General features: G+C 39.2%; 2 protein-coding genes across 3 annotated transcripts in view; both read right to left on the reverse strand.

Moving 5' to 3' along the window:
- LOC113065078 (RNA-binding protein 20-like) overlaps positions 1 to 4411 on the reverse strand; it is a 52612-nt gene extending 48201 nt beyond the window's left edge. Inside the window, exon 1 of one of the 2 annotated variants that reach the window (XM_026236208.1) lies at positions 3717 to 4411. In XM_026236208.1, coding sequence (XP_026091993.1) covers positions 3717 to 3808 — 92 coding nt within the window. In that variant the 5' untranslated portion in view covers positions 3809 to 4411. Of the gene's footprint in view, positions 1 to 714; positions 1029 to 3716 lie in introns of those variants that run through there. The other variant, XM_026236209.1, reaches the window with a different exon arrangement.
- Positions 4412 to 8110: 3699 nt separating this feature from the next.
- Positions 8111 to 25719, reverse strand: LOC113065081 (structural maintenance of chromosomes protein 3-like). The gene is made up of 29 exons (XM_026236218.1): positions 25502 to 25719; positions 24836 to 24911; positions 24234 to 24272; positions 24058 to 24125; positions 23834 to 23905; positions 23678 to 23757; positions 23512 to 23590; positions 20314 to 20431; positions 19922 to 20097; positions 19722 to 19802; positions 18714 to 18878; positions 17655 to 17776; positions 17021 to 17234; positions 16795 to 16898; positions 16448 to 16547; positions 15844 to 16004; positions 15614 to 15755; positions 14393 to 14543; positions 14147 to 14299; positions 12681 to 12832; positions 12412 to 12570; positions 12141 to 12248; positions 11938 to 12046; positions 11602 to 11849; positions 10893 to 11105; positions 10574 to 10762; positions 10313 to 10490; positions 8996 to 9102; positions 8111 to 8806 (listed from the first exon to the last, which is right to left on the reverse strand). Exons 1-29 carry the CDS (start codon positions 25514 to 25516, stop codon positions 8735 to 8737), a joined length of 3651 nt encoding a protein of 1216 aa, XP_026092003.1. The 5' UTR covers positions 25517 to 25719; the 3' UTR covers positions 8111 to 8734.
- Positions 25720 to 26510: the final 791 nt, after the last annotated feature.

Consider the following 26510-nt stretch of genomic DNA (forward strand, 5'->3'; position numbering starts at 1 on the left):
CAGGTGTGTTAAATAATAGAGACATGCAGAATATGCAGAGCTGGGGGCGCGAGTACTGGAATTGAGAACCACTGATCTGGACAATGGAAACCATGTTGTGGACATTGGGAATGAATTTATGATTGGAAGCCATTCCCAACATCCAGTGTTGCCCAACATCTATAAAGAACTACAACAGCAATGCAACAGTTAGCTTAGCAAGGCCAGTTAGAGATCTTATAAGCCCATTTGAACCCAATACAGACATGGTCACCTTTCTTACCTCCTAACTTTTAGACTTTGACGAAAATGTTGTCCCAGAACCAACGAACGGACTCAAGTTCAGCTCTTTTCTGTCATTTTAGAATTGTAAAGGCCTCTCCTGTTGCATCTACACATCAAACAGCTCAAGTGTTTCCATGCAGCATTGTGTTACCATATGCCTTCATATGTAGCTAATGACAAAAGGCAACCGATAGCCGGTAGTCTTAAGAGCTGAAGGGACAAAGGCATTCACAACATATTTCCCAGTTGTGATTTAAGCATCCCTTGTAATACCAGCAAACACGCTTGCTATGAAGAGCCAAGGTCAACACAGCGCTCGGGCCATCGCTAAAGAAATGGTTTGAAACTTCTGGATCCAACTGTTCAGTGGTCAAACAACACCAACAACCATCACTGCAGTCGAAAAAAGTGAAACAAACGAAAGAAAAAAAACAAAAAACACAAATGTACCTTTCCAGGGGCATATTCACACGGCAGTTTACAGCAGTATCCGGAAAACTCAGAAGTGCTATAAACCAGAATGGCGTCTGGGACTCCCATCAGCCTTCACGTTCCCGGGGGTACGAGGCAACTTCCCCCTTTGGGTCGGGCTGGCAGAGTGATATAGAGAGAGCAGCTGAGGAGGGATATATGGGAAAAGAGAGGGAGCGATACTGTGCAGCGGACGAGAGGAAAAAGCCCTGATACATCCTGACAATACCAGCTCTAATGCTGCGGCCCACAGCGCTATTAAAAAACAATCCATCAAAAATACCCCATCTTTCAGCGCACTGTCAGAGCCCACGTCCTTGCACTGGCTGCGAAGATCTACACACAGGCAGCCCAGGGTTTAATGCAGGAGCCAACCTGGAAGGGGCTGTTTAACAATTAACCTTATTATGACCGAGATTTCTCAAAATTATAATAGTCACTTTTAAAATCACGACGACGATCAGATTAATTTTGATAGTGTTTGAAGTGTTTATAAATACAAATATTTCCGTTTCACACAACAATGCAAATGCTGTAAACTTGAGAGATTAAGTTTACTTTAAAATCTTTTACAACTTGCTTGAAAAATCCTGAATATATCTATTGTTGCTTAAATATATCAATGTTTGACAATGGTTTTAGCAGGGTTTATGAAGGTATATTTAAGACCTTTAAGACTACGTAAAGAAAATTAAAGAAACCCAATGCGCTGTATTAGTAAAACTTCAAGGTTTGAAAATAAACTTCCAATAATTCTCTACTGATTTTTAATTCATTGTAAAAAAAAAAAAGTTACATTTGCAATGAATATGGAAATAACTTTTACTGCGCTTTCTGAACTGATCTTAATTTTATCTTCACTTTGTTTTCCAGTGCATATGTCTAAGGATTCTTTAATCAAGTAGCAAAATGACATAAGTCTTGTTTTCTGTGAAACTGATCAAAATAGAGCGAGATTATGATTACAAAAGAACAAACATTTATCTGCCAATGGGCTCACAAAAAAAAATAGTAATTTACATCACATTTAAAGTGACTTACAGAAGAGGAACCACATTTGTGGAAGGGTGAATTACTTAAACCCTGTTTATACTTTTTTTTCCATACACACATATACATATACACACACACACACATACATATATATATATATATACACATATACATATATATATATATATATATATATATACACACAGACACACACACAAAATCAATAATGAAATGTAGAATGGTTAGATGCAACGTAAGACAGCCTTTACTTGCTCGCAGGAAGAGTTGTGCAAAAACAGAGAATGTTGATGGGTTAAAATAGAATCAGTGGACGGCCCGACCATAAATGGACACCTTTTTAGCGCTGCAAAAATATTTATGTCCACATTTCTGTCAGTAACACACACACACACACACACACACAGAAGATTTGCGAGATTCTACACATCGGCCACTGGCGACCCTACAGTGGGGTTTCACTCAAGACTGCATATTACTGCCATGTTTGTCCGGTATACAGGGCTAATTTTGTTTGCCAGTATTAGATCTCACGTAATTAGAAGTTACGCAGTACTCCTCAAACAAAATCAGTTGTTCTTTAGACAACTCGCCTATGCAACCATCTTAACGACTGCTTAGAATACAAAATACATATTAACTGCAAAATCACAGTATTGAACACAAGTGTTTTGTGTATGATTAGAATTATGCCAGTGCTAAGTGATTTCATAGAGAGGCATGCTGCAGGAATGTGGTCATCACATGCACACTTCAGCACTGATCATGCCGTGTGCATTTATCTTTTACAAGCAAATAGCAGTTTGTCACCAGTAACATCTGCTGAAAACATTCAGCGGGGCCACATACATGACTCCCAAAAAAAAAAGTTCATCGTGTTTCACTTTTCTTGGTTTTCTTAATAAGTGATTCAACTTGCCAAAACAAAGAAAGGGAATAGTTATCTTCCATCATTTCCTATTTTCTACAATAAATCAGTGTTTTACATTTAAAAATGTTTGAGTGCTTGCATTAAAGAGAATATTTACTTTTAGATAATATATCAAGCAAGACATGAAAACTCATATTAGAGCATAAGTTTACTTTCCTTGAATGATTTTTTTAAAGAGTGTTAAATAAGTTAATTTTGCAATTAATTCAACTGAACAAATAACTTCAAAACCTTCTGTAGCTAAATTAACAACTTTGTCTTCTCAAATGTCAGTTTTAAAATAAATAAAAGCCGTAATGTTAATAATTACATTTAATGATCTTACTCTTTTCTGTTTTAACTGAATATAAATGTAAATTTAAGTAGCCTTCTTAAGTCCTTTTAACTGTTGTCACAAAATTTGACCAGATCAATTTCCAATAAATACTATTATTTATTCCATTATTATCAGTAAGGAATGGCAATAATTATTACTAATTACATGAAAAAAAAAAACACGTATATAAACTGGGATTTTTTTCTCTCAGTATTATCAGACTTGTTACCTGCTCTATTATTAACTGAACCAAGGAATTATATCCAGTGTTAGCTAAAACAAAACAAATGTTAGAAAGAAAAAAATAGTCAATTTAAAAGTAAACTGACAACAAAATATAATACAAAAATGCATTCAAATAAAAGTGTATTAGATTGATGTAAAAAAATGAAACAGTTTATTGTATTAAAATGATATGGCATTAAATTTAAAATAGTTACTTTTGCAGTACCTTCGGCTACAGTAATACTGCTCAGACTTGCAGTGGAATTACACTCTGGCAAAGAACTCCCAAGTTACACTCATCAAACCAATCCATCATCCATCATCCCGGTGTCTTGAGAGAAACCGAGTGACATCAAGTGTTTAGAAGACTTCTTACTGTACTAGCTACTTAAATGTAATTTATCTACAACTGTGGCAAAACACTCACAAGTAAACTGATTTTACATACATGTACTCCATGCAACACAAACTACTTTCCCACAGCAACACATTACTTGCCTCTGGAGGTGTTCAGTGGAAGCTTCCCCAACATTCCCTGGAATTTTTGACTGGCCGTTCTCAAAAACACCCTTGTCCCAAGTTTGCTTCATGGTAGAAATATATTTCTACCCACACACACAACAAAAAAATCCAACGAGTCCTTCACAGGAGGTTTTTCTGCACTCAATCCCAATGGAGGTCCGGTCTTTGGGTGCAGCCGTGTTGTTTTGAATCGGCCTCCAGTGCCTCTGGGATCAGCAGCGGTAATGAAAGTTAGCTCACTCGCGCCCTCTCACTGAGCTTCTGCCAGACCCTCAAACGGCTAAAAAAAAAGTGTGGATAAAAAAGGGTTCTCAAATGGGCTGGTGGTAAAGCTGGAGGAAAACGACATGAAGCCGGGATGTTAAAGGCACTTGACCATTTGGGATTCCCTGAGGGCTGCCGGACACTTTCATTCTCTCCCCAGCCAATGATAGAGCAAGTGTGAGGAATGCCATTAACCAGTCACTCAAAACTGCCGGATCAGTTTCGTCAACAGATCATCAAAGGCCAGAACCCCATGTACAGATTATTAACATTTCCGACCATTAACATTTTGTGAGGGACAATGAGGCCCCTGGTGCACGTCTATGTGCAAAGCCTTGGGTTCTCTCACTGTAAAGCTCTGGGACATTGAGAGTCCCAGGAACAAAGCCCTATTAAAGATCTGTATGCTGGCTGAAGGATATCGTGTCTGGGTTTCATTTGACTCAAAACACTGGGTGAGATTGTGTGACACTCACAGTGACAATCCCGAAGTGTTCCTGACTCGCAGGAAAACAGATCCGGTTTAAGAAATGACACTAAAACTGCAAGCACCGAACAAAATGTTCCACATTAGCAGGAGAACTGCACTAGAAACCCCTCAGAAACAGACGTAAACACAATGACAGCTGGAGCTGGCCATGAGTTACGGTCATTTTAACACTTAAGACGCTTTTTAATCATGCTTTCATTCTCGTTTCAAATGCCTCTCAATCAATGAAAATGCACCATGAAAATAATTTGATTATAAAGCCAACGAAAATTGAAATATAAACATTTCCAAATGTAATTTATGATTTCTTTTTTTCAATTATTTAAATGTTAAAACATTTAACGAAATAAAATGCTAACTGTGAAATTAGTTTATTTTATTCCAGAAACCAAATATTATTAAAATACAATACATAATTTTAGGTGTGTTGGTTATGACAGAAAATAATAATAATAATAATAATAAATAAAAAGAGGCAAAGATTACAGTATTGTCCTATGGTCTATGTATATCCACTGTTGGACATTGTTTGTAGTGTAAAAAAAAAAGTCCTTCTAGAGACTTTACTTTCTAAAAAGGGCAGAAAGCAAGGAAGTTCTCATTAGCACCCCTGTTCACTAGACCTGTGCTAAATCATGACGTGGTCTCTCTGCACTAGATCACTATTCTGAAAAAGGCTGGGACACAGCTGTGGATGCCATTCACAATAACTCGCCCCTATACGACCCAATGTTTATGCTACACTGGATTTAAAAGCTCATCAGTCACACATCAATACATCATTATAATTAGATATTCAAAGTGAAAACCCAATTCCAGTTCAGGTTGATTGGACGTTTTTGCACTGTACAACATAAACCTGCTTTAAAAAAAAATGAACGAATGTAGTTCCCAGTCAAACAAGAAAACAAAAATAACTATTTTCAACAATCTATTTTCTTCTGTGTCAATCTTTGACGTGTATTCACAACATTGCAGCTCCTGTGTCAGCAGCACCACATGCATGCGTGACAGGGAAGAGAGTAAGTTGTTGAATAAAGTTGTTATATTGGTTTTCTTTCACACAGAAAGTATTCTCATAGCTTCATAAAATTATGGTTGAACCACTGATGTCACATGGACTATTTTAACAATGTCCTTATACTAGTGCTGCCCTCGACTAAAGATTGTTCTGGTCAACTAGCAGTCCTTCATTTTAAACATTAGTAGACTATTAGTCACAATTTTATTAATAAACCATATAAATGTGGGCAATCTACATAACATAGTAAGTGCACGATAAAAAGAAAAAAGCTTGCCACAGCGCACACGCAAATATAATAAATATAAATGTGTTAGGGGAAAACAGGAAGTACACCGCATTAACGTTTTGATTTATTGCTACACTAGTGCTTTTTTTCTGTTACACTTGTTTTTGGTTTAAGATATGAAGTCATGTGCATGTTTCATATGTATTACAAAATCTGAAGATATTTGTTTTCTATTTGAATTGGTTCATTTAAACATTTACAAGAATACACAGAGATTCAAAGTGACTGCCCAAGTTGACAGACCGAGACGGCAGAAAGCTCATCTTGATTGCTTTATTTTACAAAAGTGCAACGTTTCGTTGATTTTCTGAGTGCACACGAATAAAAGTAGAATCTCTACAGAAACAAAAGATGCATTACTGTTATCTGTATGACCAAAAACGATGAAGAGCAAATGCTCACACTGGTGCCTCCATCTGTCCTGCAGTAGCCCAAGCATGCTACTGTTCAGCTTCCACACTCCGCACAAACACGTGAACAGTGCACTTTTTCACATTAGACATTAGATTGAGCTGCCATGTAAAGTTGCTTCTACATGCATATTTCAGATGATAAGCCATTTTGAGATTAATGAATGTCAGGTGAACATATGGATGTCAGCCGTTAATGACCAATCCTCTTCTCGTTGACTAATGGTTAGTCGATTATGGGGCAAACCTTTTCCTTACTACCTTTCTGGGCCTAGAACGTGGTAGTTGCGCATTGCTGTCTGTGCAGGGTCAGAAAGCTCTTGGATAACTCAAAAAATGTCTTGTGTTCTGAATATGAGCGAAAATCTTCTGGTTCATATAAACATGTAGCCTCCATTAATGGAAGAAGTCTGTAACAACCAGGAATCTTCCTAGAGCTGGCCTCCTGGCCAAACTGAGCAATCGATGGAGGAGGGTCTTGATCAGAGTGGAGACCAAGAAGCTGATGGTCACTGCAGTGGAGCTTCATGATCAAAACCCATCTGGAATTTGCCACAACAAACAAAAAACCCCTAAAGGACTCGCAGATTGTGAGAAACAAGATTCTCTGGTCTGATGAACCCGTGTTGCAAGCATCATGTGGAGAAAACCAGGCAGACTCCATCCAACCTTACAGTGCAGAGCTGTAAAAGGTGCTTCAAATAAGCACTGCATTGGGTATGAATACTTATGCAATATCAGGTTTTTTATTTTTTATTAATTTGCCAAGTTGCCCTAATCCTTTTTTTTTGCTTGGTCTGTATGGTGTTATGGAGTGTAGATTAAAGTGAAAAAAGTAATTTTAAAGTAGTTTAACTTTAGATGAAAACAAAAGATGAAAAAAAAAATGAAGGGGTATTACAACTTTCCCGAAAACACAAAATACATACACTTTCTCCTATTATAATAATTTTTAAATCCTAATATTTAATAACACTTGGACTTAGGCACTTGTAAACATGTCTGCCATTGAGACAGCAGCATCTGTTCTCCCAGCAGGCCACTGCTCACAAAACTGACAACTGACAAGGGACCCCAACACCGTTCACAAAGACTGACAGAGTCAAGGGCACATGGAAAGACCAACTGCTTGTAGGTTTGACATGGCACCTGCCAGACAACAAATTAACTTGTGTGGTGAATGACTGTAAAGCACGGACAGATTTATGCGATATTTATCGGGGCCTCGCCGTGATTATGGGGTGGTTTCATCTGTTGATTATGTTGCGAGGCTGATCTAGGTCGCAAATCTGGCAGAGAGAAGTGCGTGAGCAGTTAAGAGACGAGAGATGGACATGCCCAAAGGACTCTTGGATCAGTTTAGTGATCTGCTGGCAGATAAAACTGCATTGGTGCTGTTGGCAGATGGAAAGAGGATCCAATTTCCCCCGAACGCTTCAGTGAACATGACTCACCTTTGACAGAATGACTACAAACCTATTACTGACAAGCAAGATCATCTCCGCACGCAACTCGAATCTGCATAAGCTCGGGTTTGACAGACACTAGGATGGAAAACAATGAGAGATGCATTATAAAATAGAAATACTTATTTACATTATATGCTCAGGGTAAACATTTTACCTTAACACTGATTTCATAAGAGCTTCGCTGAGCTCAAATCCTCAAAAAGCCTACAAAAACAGATATATTTAAAATACATATCGCATAAAAACTTGCAAGTATATTCTCCTTATATTTGTATATAATCTATTAATAAAATGTACTTACTTGCCCAAGCCAAAACGAGTCTCCAAGTCTTTTTCCGTGCAACGTGTAGCACAAGCACATAATGTAATAACATCAAACCAGTAAAATGTGTGACAGAGCGCCTTCTAGCGGCAAGACACCAGTGCATGTTGGTAAAGACCAAGTACATTTTATTCTTTTTGGGTAACAGAAAACACATTAAGACTATAAATCACAATGACCTAAAGAAGAAATGAAATCTACAAAACAATGATAAAAACATTAGGCTCATTTGGAAAACCAACAAAACGAGCCGTACAGCTTAAAAAAATGGAGTATGGAGGAACGGTTCATGCTGGTTTAGAGCAGCGAGGAAGAGAGAACTGGTGCCGGACGAGAAGACTGCAAACTGTAGATCTTTAACATACAACTTCTTGTGTATTCAGTCTCGGCAACTACACAAGTTCCCCTAATGAAGCCCAACAGAGCGACTGAACTTCCTCAGCTTTCAAGAACTCGGGCTGAAGCAGGTGTAAAGCATGGCACATTTCATCAAAATAGTGAAAAACATGTTCAGTGTTTTATCCTTGAAATATGAAAATCAACAGAGAGGAAAGAAAATACTAAATAACTGTAAAACAACATTTAGTCAGAAAATCCCGTTCAGAATTCAAGGGAAAAAACAAACAAACATTGCATTTATTTCCAACTGGGCTTTTTAAAAAGTGAAAACACCAGGTGAGACGGGGCTGAGAAACGAGGAACATGAGTGATAGAGGTATACTGTTTCTCTTAGCCGTGAGTGGTGTCATCCTCCACGAAGTCCTTCGCCTGCTCTGCTGAGATCACATCGATGTGACTCACCTAATCAACACACACACACACACACACACACACACACACACACACACACACACACAGAGTGAGTCTGGGGACATCATCTGTACAACTTCGACTTGACAAGACTTCCATTTATAGTTCATGTTCTACGCAGAAGCCTCATTTGCATTTGCTAATTACTTGGCACATCAGCGTGTGAATGTTGCCTGTTACCTTGTTTCTGAATTTGACGCCGTAGAACTTGTCGGCTGACTCCAGCAGCTCGGGTCTGAAGGTCGTGGTGATGAACTGAGCATGTCCTGCCAGCTCCACGATCATGTCTGAAAGACAACACAAAACCACTTCTAATTCACTTAAAGCAGAGCTTTGTAATCGCTCAAAGCCAGTAACATCGTTTAAGTTAAAAATAAGCAAGACATGTTTAAAGGAAACATAAAGAAAAAAGAACATTTGTCTTTAGTTCCCTGTATTCTTTCTTATGTCAACAGGTTAAGTAAAAATATGAATGTGCAATATAGGGCATAAATTTAGCAAAACACTCCTCTTTATAGCTACTTTTTCTAGCAGACTAATGAGCTTATGGATGCTGAATAGTTATTTTGAGGTAAATGTACTGTTACGTGTCATGGTTTACTCGCTTTACAAGTTTTCCGCAGTTTGAAACATTGAATGTTCACACTATAAGAGTAAAGAGAAAGTGTTCACGTGCTGCTTGAACCGAGACACTAAAGCGATCGCTCATGCTACATTAAAGAGTGCCAAAACTGTATTGATTGTTTGAATTCCGTTATGAATTTTAAAGCGGATACTTTGATCATTAAAAGGTAACAGAGCACAAAACTTGATTATTGGACAGCAAGTGTGCTACAAATAATATGAAGCTCACGCATTACACAGCATTTAGACTAAAGATCTTGATCACAAGAACTGTTAACGATACATTGTTAATATCCACACAGCTGACAGCTTTACCTGTTGAGGTTTATTAAAGCTGTGCATGAAACAGATTCCACTTTCCTGCACTTTTACTTCACTCATCTCTTTCATTTTTGATCTCTATCATGCTGCCAGAACTGCAGCTGCCTTTCAGCTACTGTTCGGCATGAGATGAAGACTGTTTAAAAGTGTTTTTACATTTTCCCCACTAAAACTTTAATGTGAATCGTCTCACTTTAAGTCAACATGACAAAAGATGTGATTCAAAACAAGCAGGAAAAACGGCGTTAGAGGCAAATTTTTTAATTAAAATTTACCAGTGACAACCTATATATATATATATATATATATATATATATATATATATATAGAGAGAGAGAGAGAGAGAGAGAGAGAGAGAGAGAGAGAGAGAGAGAGAGAGAGAGAGAGAGAGAGAGAGAGAGAGAGAGAGAGAGAGAGAGAGAGAGAGAGAGAGAGAGAGAGAGAGAGAGAGAGAAAGAGAGAGAGAGATGATAATTTCATATAAGCTGCTTTCTGATGACGTAGCAGTTTATTTTTGACCAAGGCTTATAACAGTGCATGAGCTGATGGTACCTGACACTGCTTTTCTGTGCTGGGCATCTAGAGCCTGGTCGATTTCATCAAACAGGTAGAAAGGAGCAGGGTCACATTTCTGGATGGCAAAGATGAGAGCCAGAGCCACCAGAGACTTCTGACCTCCAGAGAGCTGCTGCATCTCCCTCATCTCTCCCTGTTTACCGGTGAAGGACACCTGATGTACACACACACACACACACACCTGGTCAAATATCAGCGTGGATTAACTGCACTTAACATCTGGTGTCTTCTCCTCACCCTGATGCCCACTCCAGTGAACTGGTCTACACTGGGCACACTACTCTGGGAGGAGGATCCCCTCTCACTGTCCGCTCCCTCGCCCTCGTCCTGAGACTGACCACCCTCAGTGTCGCCCTTCTTCATCACCAGAGTGGCTTTTCCGCCAGGCACCAGCTTCTGAAATACCTCGCTGAAATTCTTGGACACCTGTAGAGAGACAAAGCAGTAATCATAAGTGGACCCAGAAGACATCTTTTTCGCTTACTGTCATAGAAAGTTGAATAAATAAATATATATTGAAATGCAAACACTTCTGGGGTCGGTCTCATAGTCGTACCTGTTTGAAGGTGAGCTGGATGGCCTCGTATTTGCGCAGCTCCAAGACGTTCATGAGCTCCATGATGGATTTGTAGCCTCTCTCCAGCTCCTCCTGCCTCTTGATCAACTTCTCTTTCTGCTCGGAGAAATTGACGAACTGGTCCAGGGCTTTTTTATTCACATGGCTGTACTTTTTCAGCTCTGTGTTACATTGCTCCAGCTTCCTGAACAACTACACACACAAAAAAAAAAAGAATTACATGTGAATAAACGTAATTAAACATGTAATCAACTTAAGAAGCCTGTAAGGGGGCATGGTGATAAAATCATTCACACCGAAATCTCTTGAATGCATGTAACGCCATAACTCCCACTATTGAACCTGCAAGAGAAAATTCCAGAGGGCCGCTAAAGAAGCACACAAAGAAACGGCACGATTCAACCTCCCTCCTCAACTCCAGCAAGAGAGGGTGAAGAGAAAGACAAAAGAGCGCGAGCGTGGGGTAGTGGAGAATGAGTCACCGCGGTGTAGGAGGCCTGACACACAACAGAGCCCCTGACTGGACGAGGAAAACCAACTAAGACTACGAACAAGAGAGCCAAGGTGGGAGCGCTGCTAGACGGAAAAGTAAAGCCAGACATGAGCCGAGGAGGAGGCAGGAGGTTTCTTCAAGGGTACCCGGACATGTCGTGGTCTGCTAACTGTATAAACGTAAATATAAATGTACCTGTTTGAGCGTGAGCGTCTGGTACTTCTCGAAGGCCTCCTGCGGCAGGGAGCCCAGCTCGCGGATCTTCTTCATGCATTCCTCTTTCTTCTTCAGTAGCATGCCCTGTCTGTTGGTCATCTTCTCCAGCTCCTTCGTGTCGTGGTTGATGGCTTCGTTCTGCTCCTTCTCGATGTTCTTCCAGCGCTCCATGCTCTTCTGGTGGTCCTTTATTTCCACCTCCGTCTTATCGATGAGGGTGTCCAAATCTGGAAAATGAAACGACATACAAGATGCAGACCCACAAAAGTAGTGCTATTTAAGAAGAAGAAAAAAACCCAATGAGTCTTCACTCACCCTCAGATCGAGCTAAAGTGTCTTTTATGCGTTTATTAATGCCGTCTAACTCTGAAGTTGTGGCAGTGAGGACGGTTCCTCCTTCGGTTTCTCTCAGTTCATTCAACTCCTACACAAACACACACTCGTTTTTTTAGTGCACTTAATGCCATTGCGTTTCATAAAGGTTATATCAGTGAAAATGAACACCGGGATATGGTCACCTGCTCGACTTGGTCGAGACGTTTGCGCAGGTTCTCGTTGAGGTACGTCTCCACCCTGGTCATGATTCCCTCCAGCTTGATCCTCTCGTTCAGCAGCTGTCTGTTGTCCTATAGCAAACACATGCCAAACGTGAAAAACAAGCATCTTTAAATGACCCCAGACCGGAGGGACAAAAGCCACATGTTCAGGTTTAATCATATTCTAAAGGATATTTAGATGAGGCTTAATGGCCACATGAACGTATATGAGTAAATGATTGTGCTGTTGAACCTGCTGCAGCTGTCTGATCTCGTCGTTGAGGTCGTCCACCCTGCGCTGGTCGTCTAAACTGAGCTGAGAGAGCAGGTCTGTGCCCAGCTCTGCCTTCAGAGACTCCCGCGTGCTCTCCATGGCGTGCAGACTGGCCTCCAGACTCTGAAGACTGCGTTGCTGGAGGAAACACCAGAGAGAAACCCATTAAAGATTCGGTTCACAAATAATATAACAGTAAATAATGGCAGGTCCGGTATTAATGCCTCAAATACAGTGGCACGGGTTACCTTGGGCATGAAGGTTTTCTCTGACTGCTGTCTCTTCTCCTTCAGCATCTTCATCTCAGACAGTATACTGTCTCTGGAGGCCTTGAACTTCCTCTGCTGGGTCTCGATCTGCTGCATCTGATTCATCAGCTGGTCAATCTCGTTATTGATACGTGAAGAACTCAGTTAAGGAACAGACTCGTGATCCATTTTAATTCTGGAAAGCTCTCTCACTTGAGCTCATCAACTTTTGGCTTATATGTTTCAATATTATCATAGTATTAATATTAATCTGCTTATATTTTTCGATTTTCAGTTTTCGTTTAAATTTTAATGTTGTGATTTTGTCTATTTATTTTTCCATTTAGCTTCATTTCAGAGAGCTTCCAAGGCGACATTTCAAATTTGTATCTAACATTTATACTTTATTTTAGCTTTATTTCAGTTAACAAAAATCATTAAGTTTTAGTTAACAATAACAAGACTAGGCCTGTCAAGATAGTAGATGAATCAATTAATCGCCTGATAAAAAAAAAAATTAGCTCGATAAAAATGTAACATGTCTAGTTTGCGCGAATTGAGCATCTGGCGCGATATGGGTGAATGGTGCTTTTTGGGCATTTAGCGTTTGACGCGAATTCGCATTTGTCGCCAGAGTTGAAAAATTGGAACTTTGGCGTCAATTCGCGCCGCGTTAACCAATCAGGAGCCTGCTCCGGAGTCACTCATTCAACATGGAGGAACGAATCATGTTGTCAGTGAGCAGTCAACCGGAGCTATATGACACAAGACAGAAATAAAAAGGACCTTGCTTGGAAGTATGTGTTGTAAATAGACACTTAACTTTTGAGTCACGTACAGGTTTATCGACCCACTGCCTTCCCGCCATTTTCCGTAACAATTTTCCCCCTAATGTAGCCCACATCTGCTTTTCGCTAACAAGATAATGTGTTTATTCAGAGGAAGTGTGCAGGAAAGTGTGGAAAAGACCCGAGTGCTCGTTCAACATCAGCCCCATCTTGCAAACAGACAACTGCTAGCACTTGCTCCTCCCACAAGAAGCGGATTTTGCATCAGACGCGCATCAATTTCGCTTCAAACTCTTGCTTTCTACGCACGTCTATTTCGCTCTAGACGCGCAAATGCATTCAAAATGTTCCAGCGGCAAACTAGATGCAGTAGATGCGAATTTGACTCTCTTCTCACGTTTGGTGTGAACTCGGCATAAGAAGGACAATATTATCATTTATCGCGATAATTTATTGGACAATTTATCGTCCAGCAAAATTTGTTATCGTGACAGGCCTAAACTAGACTGTTTCTTCAAATACTTGTTTAATTAACATCCGATTGTACTAAATCCACTTATCTCAGCTGTGCAAATACTTGACACAAAGACACACGTGATTAAGACTCAACAATCAATTTGATTTCACACCACTGCGTCATAAGCAAGCCTGTGTGTGAGACACAGATGAGGAGGATATGTTCAATATTTCGACGCAGGTTCTCGTTGAGTTTGGCCTCCAGTTCTCCGAGCTCCTCCTCGGCCTTCCTCATGTCCTTCTGCAGCTCCAGACGGGACTTGCGTGTGTCATAGTAGCCACCGGTCAAAGCACCCCGATGACTCACTTGATCACCTGATACACATATCAGAACAAGGGGTTAGAATTCATCTGAAAATCAGGATTGGATTAAAAAAAAAGGACACATATTAAACAGCATGTGTTCACCCTCCAGTGTGATGCAGTCCATGGTGAAAGCTCGAGCCAGCTGAGTGGACACTTCCATGCTGCGGCAGATCAGCGTCTTCCCAAACACATGTTTGAAAGCCTTGTCGAAGTTTTGACTGTAACGGAGCTTGCTGATCATGGGGATTGCATCCTACAGCAGGTGTACAGAAGGAATTAGAGACTATCTGCATAGATTTGCGCTTAATAGAATAACAAACAATTTAAACGCAGAAAAGAAAATGAATGAGCTCACAGAAGGTTGTAAAAAAAGGGGACGAATTTGTGCAGACTACATTATTTGAAAAGTATGGTAATTCGATGGAAGTTTGAGTTTTTGATTAAGACTCACGAGTAGAGATCAAAACCGATAAATCGGTACCGATAGTTGATTGCTGGAGCAATCGGCTATCTGCAAACATTCATGCTGATAGTTTTCCAGGTTACATCTGTTGTTGGAGTGGCTGAGAAGGCTCTGTTTTCATTATACAGTGTTTGAGTGGTTGAAAATCACTGACAGCACGTGCTGTTTGTTTAGACACGTGATGCTACATGCTGAACCGAGCGAGAAACTTCAGACCCAGATTTAAATGCAGCTGACAGAAAATCCTGCCGTGCTACAGAGCGCCATTCACATAGTTTCTTTAAATTACATTATATGCGCCCGAATCATTGTTAATGTACATAATAAATTGATTGAAAATAAGCATTTTCATCTAAATGTTTCTTTCTGTGCCTCTAATAACGTATGTATGCTTCATTTATAGAGCTATAATATAGATCGCTCTTTCCGTTTGCTCCGTTTTTTTAAACACTGAACTTCAAGCGTCTCTTTGCCTCACTGTTCATTCTTGAAGTAAACTCGGTAAGTGTCCGTTTGGTGAATAAATAAACCGTTTTAAACCACTGCTCGAGTTGAACATGGTGCGTCTGGAGTGTGTGTGAAACCGGTGAGTTCTCCTAGACTCAGCGCTGCGCTTTTATTTTTATAAGATAATCATAAACTGCTTCTATCCTTGAACACTTAAAGTGTAAGAGTAACCATTGTGTTGGTATAATTGTAGGGCTCTATGTTTTCCGTGGTTCCGTGTTTTCCGTTATCAGCAAAATCTGTCGACCTCTACTCATACTCAAAAAAATTACAGAGATAATCAGATAAATTGTTTGCACGATTGAAGAAACATGCATTTTGAAAATTCAGCAGGTTGAGTGTTGTAAGCTTACATTAGTCTCAGGGTAAGCAGTGTCCCTGACGTCTAGTTTGCTGAGGGGCAGGAAGGTGACCTCTCCTGGCAAGTTCATCTTATTAAACTCCATCAGAATCTTGGTGCTCACTTCATCGGTTTCCACGATGTGGTAAAACAGCCTGAAAAAAAAAACACCAGCACACAACTCCATCACTCACAGTTCACACACAGATCAACACAATAATAATAATACACAATGTGTCTGACCTGGTGCCAGCGGTCACCTCCACACAGGTGTAGAAGGCAGGCTCACAGTCAAAGTTGTTCATGATGATGCCGTGGTACCCGTTGATGACGTGCTGGTTGATGCCCTTCCGGCGGAAATGTTCCAGTACTTTATTAATGCTGTCGATGCCGTTCAAAATAGCCTGGAGAAAAACCACACAAAAGATTGCATTTCAAAGTTCATATTTTCATTGCAAGTGCAGATGACGATCTGAAGCTCTGATAACCCCACTTCATATACTGATGTATATTTTTGCGACGTGGGAGAGTTGCTAAAATTAGTGACTGACTCAGTCCAAGAGAAAGGATCCAGTGATCATGTTGAGCTTAGGAGATATGGTTCAGTTCAGCTGATCCTCAGTGAACCGGAGTGGGCGGCATTTTCACATGATTTTAAATACATGCACACTGCACTACATATAATGAACTCTGTGGTAGGTTTGCATGATTGATCACAATAAAACCACATTGACATTTATGCAATATAATTATAAATTAATATTATTTAAACAAGAAAAATAATGCAGATGATTCATACATATTAAAAACAGCCATATTGATCAAGGTGTTAAACCAGGTGGCTAACCTTCCCGGTGGCTGCTCGAAGTAGCTGTTGTTTCTTCTCCAGCTCTTCTCGTTTGGCTGCCAGCGCCTGCTGCTCTGCGTTCTCCTCTCTCCACAGGTAGCTGCAGGAGGAGGAACACAGACACACCCATCAGCCCTGGGTTCAGCAGGACACCCTATTCTATAGCTCATCCGCCGAGCCTCATCGTGCTGTGAAACCTATGGCTCGTGGATTATTAATAACTCAAATGCCAGGTGAGGAGGGGAACGGTTCGTACAGGTAATAAGAAAGGGTGGGACGATGGAAGAACGGACCATAGCCAGACATTTTCCCATGATGCATTGGGAATAGGAACTGGAGGATCTTACTTTCTCTCGCTCTGAAGTTCATCCTTTCGGTTCTTCACCTCGTAGTACTTCTTATCCAGCTCCTCGACTCGTGTCTTCACCTCGTTCAAGTCCTGGTCCAGTTTCTGTGGCAGAAATCAAAAGTTAGGAAGAAATGTTAAAGGTTCAAAAACATCTTTAAATAAATAACATATCTAACATATCTACTGTTCAATACCAAGATGAGTTATAACTACTCAAATCTTACACTGTACTGTTCCAGGTTTCTCTCTTTATTGGTTTCGGTGTCCTCCAGATCTTTGTGGATGGCAGCGATCTGCCGTTTCTTGTCATTGATGGCTTGATCCAGAGACTTCAGCTCTTTCTTGATCCATTTGTCCCTCTCTTCTTTAGAGGTGAACTGACTGCCTCGGCCCTGTTTGGCGTACAGGTCTGTTCGCTCTTGTGTGGCTTGAGCCAGTCTGAAACAATGCAAACAAACACAAAATAAATGACCAGAAGAAAGCATTCTTTAAGTATTACTTAAATACATGAAATCATTTTTAATGCACTTATCCTCCTAAATACATTTTGAACATAAAAGCGATGGGACTTGATTTTATACACAAGAATATGACTGGATCATGAAAAATGGGCGATCCAGATTCTTGCCAGTGCAATGTAAAAGAACAGCAAACTGCTTAAAACTAGTATCAGAAGCAATAAGCAAACAGCAAAGACGTAAAGAATATTAACAAATTACAGGCATTAAAAAGAAGGAAAAGCAAGCACTTCAATATGTCTCTTCCCAACTTCCTGTTTGAACAGGAAGTACATCAACACAAAATAAGAAGACTGGGTCCCATACTTCATGGGCCCTTTCAACACTTCAAAGAGTTTACCGGGAAATTCCTCGCTCCTCTCTTTCTTTCACAGCGTTAAATTTCGGTTCTGTTTCCTGCAGCTCCTTCTGCTTTTCTTCAATCTTCTCCAGAAGCTTCTGGCGCTCTTTGAGCAGCCGTTTCTGTTAGACAGGAAGCCAGAGGGGACAGTACTGAATCACAAACAGCGACATCAATTCTCGAGTCTTGCCCCTTTTTATAGAAAGCCTAGATAAATGTAGTGCAGGTGCGTGAAGAGGTGTTTGTATTTAAATGGAGAAGAATAAACGGTGCACAAATAGGTGTGCAGATTCAGCGTCATGAGCAGAACAAAGGGGATCTCCATCTGAGCAAACCTACATTCACATTCTCCAATCAAAGGGCAAATGACGCACTTCTGCCTCTCCTCCACAGGAAAACACACACACTTGGCCAGGTGGGGCTAATCCATTTCTAAGTGAAGCCGATATGCAGGAGGGCCGACCGAAAGTGTGCATTTCACAAGCATTGTGTGTGTGTGTGTGTGTGTGTGTGTGTTTGCATCTGGCTACGAGCCCGGGCTGAAGTGAGCATGTGTAGATAGTGACGCAGACGGAGACACTGCGGACCCTCTGTTCACTAGAGTCTGCCAGCATTTCCCGCAGCTCTTAGCGTGCATTCATGTGTGTGTTTTCATGTGTATCAAACTTACATGTTTGTGTATGTGAATTCGGTCACTACTTTGTTTTTGCGGCGACCAATACAGCAACAGCAATAAGGAAAAGCAAGCCGATGAGTATTTGTTTGAGGAAATGGGGTTTATACTTGCATGCAATCTTGTACGACATAAAGAGTAAAGTACTGTGCATCACAGGAATGAATTGCATTTTAACATGCATTCAAATTACAAAATAGTTATTTTAAATGTGTTAAAATAATCCAAAATAGTATTTTTCTTACTGTATTTTTAATCAAATAAATGCAGCCTGGGTGAACGAATAGATTTGAATAAATAAATGTAAAAAATGCTGGCACTTTTTCTAAATGTGTGTGTTGAGTGCATATGTGTGGCTGTAGCGTGTGAGCGTCTGCTAGTCGCACCCTCTGTTCGCTGTTTCCTGCCAGCTCGTCCTGCAGATCTTTGGCTTTGAGCTCCAGTTTGGTCCTCTGTTTGATCTGCTCCTGTCGCTCGGCGCTCAGCTGCTCTTTCTCCTCCTTCATGGCGTTGATTCGAGCCTTCAGCTCCCTCACCACACGCTCAGTGTCCTACAGAGACACAGAGAGACTGAGGTTAGATAAGATTACACAACATGAGCTTAAGTCTTAATGACGTGTGAAGGCAGATTCTTAGTAGATCTTCACATTGAAATGCTTTATTTTCAATTTGTAGGGACAATTTCTTAAACACGCTGGATGAAATGTGAATTTGAAATCAAAACTAAATCACTTTTACAATAATTGTTCCTGGTCTTCATTCATCAATGCATGTTAATCTAAATGGGGGAAAAAAATCCCTTCTAATACTAAAATAAAAAGGATGCGGTTCACTTAATGTGCAGCAGTCACACGCACCACTGCTACGTTTGGGATCAGTTGGTTTTAAATGCCATAATGTCATTTGAAAACATTGCAATTGTGTTTTAAAATACAACGAGCGCGGCAAAACCATTTCAAGAGGCGCGTTCAGCGGTCTCCGTGCCAGAAAACAGTCAACAAAGTAAAATGACCTCAAAACGTATGGCACACTCTCTTCATTTTATCAAATGATCATTATCACATCTATTCATTTTATAATCCTGTTACTAGCATTTTAATCAGACTAAAACCCCATTAGTTCAAGTGAGAAAGCGTTTTGTGTGTGTGTGTGTGTGTGTGGTTGACTAAATGCATGCAACAGAAGCATTTTGCAGCATTATAGTTAACGATTAATCGATCATTAATTTAAACAACAATTGATCATGTATAGCGGTCTCTATAGCTGTCTGCAATTATTTAGCTTTTCCTAGAATTCAATCAACTGATATTCCCACACATGTCCTATGCGCGGCCTATTATTTCTTCTAATTATTATTTCTTCGCGTGCAGCTTAGAAGGAGCATTTGAGTTTACCTCCACTTTGTCTCGAGCATCTTGTTGAGCATCTCGCAGTTGTCTAGATTTGTCTCCACAGGTCTCTCTCTTAGAGGACAACTAGAAGAGAGAAGAACAACGTTACATCAAGCATTAGACAGTGCAGAATCGTAATGTATTTACTGCAGTGACTGAATTAGCTCGAGAAGGTGTTGACAAGTAAGAGCTGATGTGTGCACCTCGTCCAGTTTGGCCCGGGTCTCGTTGAGCTCCTGGTTGTAGATGGTGTACTCCAGAGCTCTTCTCATTTTGTCCCACTTCTGGTACTGAGCCAGTTCCTCTTTCTCATCCTCCAGAGTGTGCAGACGCTCCTCGATGTACTTTAGCAGCTCATTAATCTTCTCTCGCTTGCCCTCTGTACACACACACACAAGAACAAACCACACGTCACAAACTTTTGACCATAACAACAACAGTAAATCATCTACTGCACTGATTCCCGCACTGCTTTAGCCATTAAAACTATTTCACAAAACAATAAAAAGACACCGTTTTCATATTATGTATATATATTTCTAGATCAAAAAGGATGAATGTCATTTGATTAGAACCGTATCAGTGAAGGGTCTACCTGTTTCCTTCATGAGCGAGATACTCTCCTCTTTGCGCTCGTCGTAGACTCTGGTGCCGGCCACCTCTCGGAGCAGCTTCAGACGCTGAGAGTCAGGCGCAGTCGCCATCTGATTGATCTGTTTTCATGTTTGAGACAATAGTATGAGTGTAAGAAAGTGAGCCGACTCATTTATAACATGTAGCAACAGCATTAGCACCACTTTAATCCCAAGAGCCACATTCTTGTTTTCTAAACGAGCATTAATGTATTTGAAAGAGATCATGTTGTTTGCTATGATCCCAGAGGGATGAAAAACTATCAGGGTTTCTGCAGGGTTTAATCAGTCAAATTTAAGACTTTTTAAGACCCTTTTCTGACTATTAGGATTTGAATTTATGACCTAAACGAATTACGATAAATAACTTTCTAATATAATCTAAATAATTCCTTTAAAAGTCTTTTTTTATTATTGACTTTCATTGAAAGTAACAAGTTTTATTATTTAAAGAGTTATACTATTATTTCTTAAGATTAAGAAACTGAAGCCTTCGCCTTATTTTTCTATAAATATATCAATAACACAGAAACACTTAACAATTGTAACATTGGAAAGTAAAATTGTAAATTAACAATTATTTTATGGCATTACTTTCCAAAATAACAAGTGTTATTGGTGTTTGGTCACAGTATTCAACACACACAGGCAGGGACCCGATGAAGGTTGTACCAGTGGGCCCTGTTTGAAATTGTTTAATTTGTATGTTCGTTCATTTTTATTTATTTGTGCTATTTACACAATCTTTACGTTTTTTTTTTTTTTTTCAAGTTTGTAGGTGTCCAGGTACAGAAACCGAATATTTAAATGTAAAATAGCACTGGATAGTCTTCAATGTAAAAATAAAATATACAATCAAACCAAAATTTATTCATTCACCTTGAAGATTTCTCACATTATTACAGTTTATTTGCTATTGCTTCTAAAATGGTTATAAAATATGACAAGAACTTAGAGTTAAACTCTGTCAGAACAAATTCGTCTTGATAATGTCATAACTTTGATAGAAATGTACGTAATGGATTACAATCAACCAAAACTACAGACAACTATCTAATATTTACACAACTATCAATACTTTTTTGACCAATTACCATTTTGTTCTGACGGTGGTGTGAGGTTGCATTAGCAATTCAGGAAAAAAAAAAAAACACAAAAGCAATGCATGGTGCTTTATAAGGTGCTGAATAATTTTTGGTCCCAATTTTATATATAGATAGATAGATTTCACTAGCAGTTCACTGTATGAAGATTCTTTGGGTATAATGTGTCACAGTTTGCTTATACTCACTTACAAAAATGTATTAGTGTTCTGTACCTACTAGTAAAATATGTATATCAAAAATTATACCTGGAGTCTGGATAATTTCTGGTTTGACTGTGCATAAATTCTTGTTAAAAGCAGTGAGTGATTTTTCTTTCATTTTCTTGGATTAACATTACAGCAGCCAGTAGCTAAATTAGGCGCGGTCACTTTAAGAAACGATGAACGCATCTTTTTCCTCAACTGTTTACTTTCACTTGAGAAATAACGGTTTTAAAAAATAAACGTTTTTTGGAGCATACTTTCCAAGGCGGGTATTTTGACATTATGTTTGTATTTGTCGGCACAAGAGCAAAAAGAAGCAAATTCGGTGTAAGTTACAAGCGTTTTGAGACTCCTTTCTCTGCGTGAGCCCTGAACACCTCAACACCGCGCTACTGAATTGGGCTCTTTCACGTTCTTTTGTTTGTTCAAAACTGCGATTAGTATTTGTTCGTTCATGTGCAGGAGGGACTGTCCGTGATACGCGGCTCTCTCTCTCCCCGCACCGAACATAGAGAACGCGAGTAACCAGCTACTCAGTTCAGCTTTTCCGCGTCTTGTGTTTGGATGCTTGATACCGATTGTTAGCGACGAGCTTGAGCCAGCTACTAAACGCACTGTCTTCGAGCCATAGATCGTTAAAGGTAAATTTTCCCATTGTGATAGCCAGGATGATTTCAATTAAGCTAAGCAGTGTGTTCGGAGTTCGCGTGGGTTTCTGTGAAAGTCCTTCTGACAAGTCTGTATGCTGCTGCATGGACCTTGTAGTTCTGGAGTTCTGTGATTCCACCCAGATTCCTCATACAGAACTACAACAGGTGAATGCCATTGCCGCTGCGAGCGCATTTTGATGGAAGAACAAATTAATGGACTAGCATATCAATTTAAGACGTGGCTTAATGTTTTTTATGACCTTGTATGGAAAATCCGGACATTTTTATGAGCTTTTATGGCCTTAAATTCTTATTGTTAAATTTATGACTTTTTATGGACCCGTGGATACCCTGACTATGTTTTAGCTGCAATCTAAAAGAGACTGTTTACTAGAGTTCACAATCTAAGAGGATGGTTCACGATAAATGATTTACGCTGATGATGATGATTAGCTCTGGACATTTTCACTCGATATGGATCAATCTAACCATCTAGCCAATTACATGGCAGATGTAAATGTGACAACGTACGGTCACAGTCAAAAATACAAAGCCTTTTCTTCAAAACGAGGAGGAAAAAATGTGTGGATGTGGGGACAAAAGTAAAACCAAAACTGTCAAAAGTTGACAAAATTGTAGAGAAAAATGTGGCACTAATTCAGGCAAGTAGCCTACTATACTATTTTGCTGACCATTTTTCCGCTCGCCTCAAAGTCTAAACAGCAGCGTGAGTTTACTAGAGCAGATGCCTTTACTTGATCAGGTGACTATTAAACAGCAATGTGAGATCCAGCGAAGAACACAAACTCGTTTAAAGCCAGATTAAACCTCACTGAGAAACACTCCGTGCAACAAAACCGTCAGAAGGCTTTCTACAAATTGCCATAATTTACCATGGATTTACTGTAAAAACACTAACTGTGGCAAAACGTGGTACATTCATCACGGTAGCCATTCAGTTCCATAGCATTTTTCCTCCATACTATGGAAGTCAATGGCTACCGTCAACTGTTTGGTTACCAGCATGCTTCAAAACATCTTCTTTTGTGTTCAACATATGAACTAGAATCATAAAAGTTTGGAAAAACTTGAGTAAAGTGACAATTTTCAGTTTTATGAACTGTGGTTTTAAATAAAAGCTTGAATACTTGTAAAACCCCTTTAATAAATAACGTGTCCCCTGTCATGGGACAGTAGCGTACCTTTCCCTGCTTGACGATGTAGTAAGGGTTGCTGCGGGAGAACCCAGCGCTCTCCAACAGGTTCATCACGTCGTTCTTACTAAAAAAAACACAGAACACAAGTCATTCAGCTACAGCTCTCAGCACCCAAAGCTCTTCGAATGTGTTTTCTGAGAGCTAAACTCACGTGACCATCTTCTTGTCTAAGAAGTACTGGTCTTTCTTTGCTCCGATGACACGGCGCAGAGACACCTCCTCTTTATCAATCTGAGAGCGGAGAGGTCAAGTTACTCGCCTGTCTTTACTTTAGTGCGCTTCTCAACATTTAGGAGCGGTTTCTTACCGGCAGCCGGTTGTCAGAGTTGTCGAATATAATTTCCACAAAGGCTGAAATGACTCGAGGACCAGTGCCTTCCTGAATATTACACAAAAACACACGGTTCAGCGAGGGCAGTGAAAAGTACTTTTATATACGAAATTAAAGAAATAAATCAAGGAAAATAAAATAAATAAAACACACTTAAATGTTTTTATTTGTAATAATTGAAACAGAATGAAATAACTCACGTGAAGCAGAGCCAGACGCTGCTCAGGACGAAGATGACTGAACTCATCACTGAGTACAAACTGAATGGCTGATGGGGGAAACATATATAACTGTCCATCACAAACTATTCACCCGCTCCGTCAGTCTTCTGATGCATTACATTACTTAAAGAAATAAAGAAATAACTTGTACTTACCATAGAAGAAGTTACTCTTTCCTGATCCATTTCTTCCAACTGTGAAAGTTATATGTTAAAAAACAAATATATACATTTTAAAACTTTAAATATATATTTTAAAATAATACATCTCCCATATTTCCATTACCTACTCTTTTTCTACTTTTTACACTTACTTCCAGCTTGTTTACCATTATATTTTAGCATATTATAACCACAATTGTATTGTAATTCTTGTTATTCCTATAGTCTAGTTCAGGGGTCGCAAACAGTGGCACGGGATCAATAGTGAAAACTGCATACTGACGTGCATTTTGAGGTAAAAACTTCTCATAGTCGGCGCACAGCCTGTTAGGAGCTATAAACACTACTAAAGTGTGAGAATTAACTTGTGATTATTTGTTTTTTATCGTACCTTAGAAAAATGACAAATTAACAATGGCACGTCATGCCGAAAAAGGTTGCCGGCCCCTGATCAAGTTTTATTCTACTTCTGACTTTCTTGTATTTTAAGTAGCAAACCAAATTGATTCTATATACACACAGTGTATAAAATACAACAATAAAAGATTTGAGATATTTCTACTATGATGACTAAGTCAGACACCGATCAGTCTCACCAATCACATTGTGTTTGGAGCTGAAGGGGTCCACCACAGTCTGATCTCTGTAGCTGCGAAACCCCTGAATAATCACCTGAAACACACAACATCAGAATATAGATATATATATTAACAAAGATATCTTATATAAATATCAGATTAAATGCTGTACAACGTCAACATAGTGTTATAGTAATACAACCTGTCAGAACGCTTCGTATCTAAATATGCTTTAAAATATTAGTGCAATCCAAACAAAACATACAGACACATGTCTGTGTACAACAAGTTTATGATTTATTTACATGATACATAACGGCTCATTATTATCTAACATGAGAATTAGCTGTTACTTCATTTTCTGCTAGTAACTTAGTTTGCTCACATCTGTACAGCAACAGCAAATAAAGGTTTAAATTAAACTTTATAAATGTTTTATTGTAGATTTGATCGCAGTATTTGTGGGGTGGGTGGGGGGGGGTTGACAGCTAATGCTAAAGCTAAAGCTAACTTTAATGAAGGCCGTGTACTTCTCCGAAATCACAACCCAAACATATGCTCAAGATTGAGAATAATGCGTGTCTGTGCACATTTGACATATGTGAACAAGTAGTTTACTCGCATAATCCATCATATAAATCATAATTTCACACGCAGCGGTCGAGCCGCGTCTCGGTCTCTTACCTGTTTGATGTACATGGCTGCTTATGCACACAACTCTCCTCAGAAACAGCCGAATCAGACACCCTCCTCCTCACAGAGAAGAAGGGTTAAGAGAAGATAAATATACCTGCACACCGGATCAATTTCTCCGATATTTACTCTTCTTTACTGTCTAATATTACCTTCCCTCCCTTCACGAAACCGACATAACAGTCAAAATGGCGAAAGAGGCGGGACGAACCGAGGAGTCTACTTGACTTTTTAGGGAGGCTTATAGATATTGTTTATTATAAATGTTCAAAGGAATAGAAAATGCAGACCAGGTCCTTCATATATCAAGATAAATAAATTATATTTATTAATAATTGATTGCTTAATGAGCTTATTGCTGTTTCATTAGTTTCATATCCATTTCGTCTGCAACGATACCCCTATTTCTGTAGAGATGGTTTAGTCCCTCGAGGTGGGCGCCAAGAAAGCTGCTCTGTGATGAAGCATGTTGTGCTCATTCAGTGTTAGCGATCATTGTGCTTCTACGTTTAGATTGTTACTGAAATAAAAGTGGAAACACTTTTAATTAAAATAAAATAAAATATAAAAGTACCGTAGTATTGAAATTGTTATTGGGACAGTACATGAATACAGCAATCGTTCTTTTCTTTCTTTTTTCACACTTAAAACTTCTCCATAACTGAACTGCAATGCTATAAAGAAGTAATAATAATAATAATACATTTGTTATTAAGTTACTCTTAAAATTATTATTATTATTATTATTTGATAGGCTAACTTATTTTATTAACCTCAATCCGTGAACAATAAAAGGATAGATATAAGTTGTTCTTTTAATTCTTTCAAAATAAATAGTATAAAATAGCATAAATTATTCTTGAACTGACAGAAATATGGGGACAAGGTTACATTAAAAATTTTAATTTTATAGTTAGATGTAAGATTTTGGTGTTAAATTCACTATTGTTTCATATAGCATTACGCTATACAGTCTATACAGTAAGTACATGACATAAAA

This window comes from Carassius auratus, chromosome 47 (genome assembly GCF_003368295.1).
Source record: "Carassius auratus strain Wakin chromosome 47, ASM336829v1, whole genome shotgun sequence".
Classification (NCBI taxonomy): domain Eukaryota; kingdom Metazoa; phylum Chordata; class Actinopteri; order Cypriniformes; family Cyprinidae; genus Carassius; species Carassius auratus.

Bases quoted from the DNA above. Each gene is read 5' to 3' on its own strand.
- LOC113065081 (XM_026236218.1), bottom strand. The intron at 12,571-12,680 runs GTAACCCGTGCC...TGTTTCCTCCAG, and splicing joins AGAAAACCTTCATGCCCAAG to CAACGCAGTCTTCAGAGTCT. The intron at 10,763-10,892 runs GTACGACTATGA...GTCTCTCTACAG, and splicing joins TCCAGCTCACCTTCAAACAG to GTGTCCAAGAATTTCAGCGA.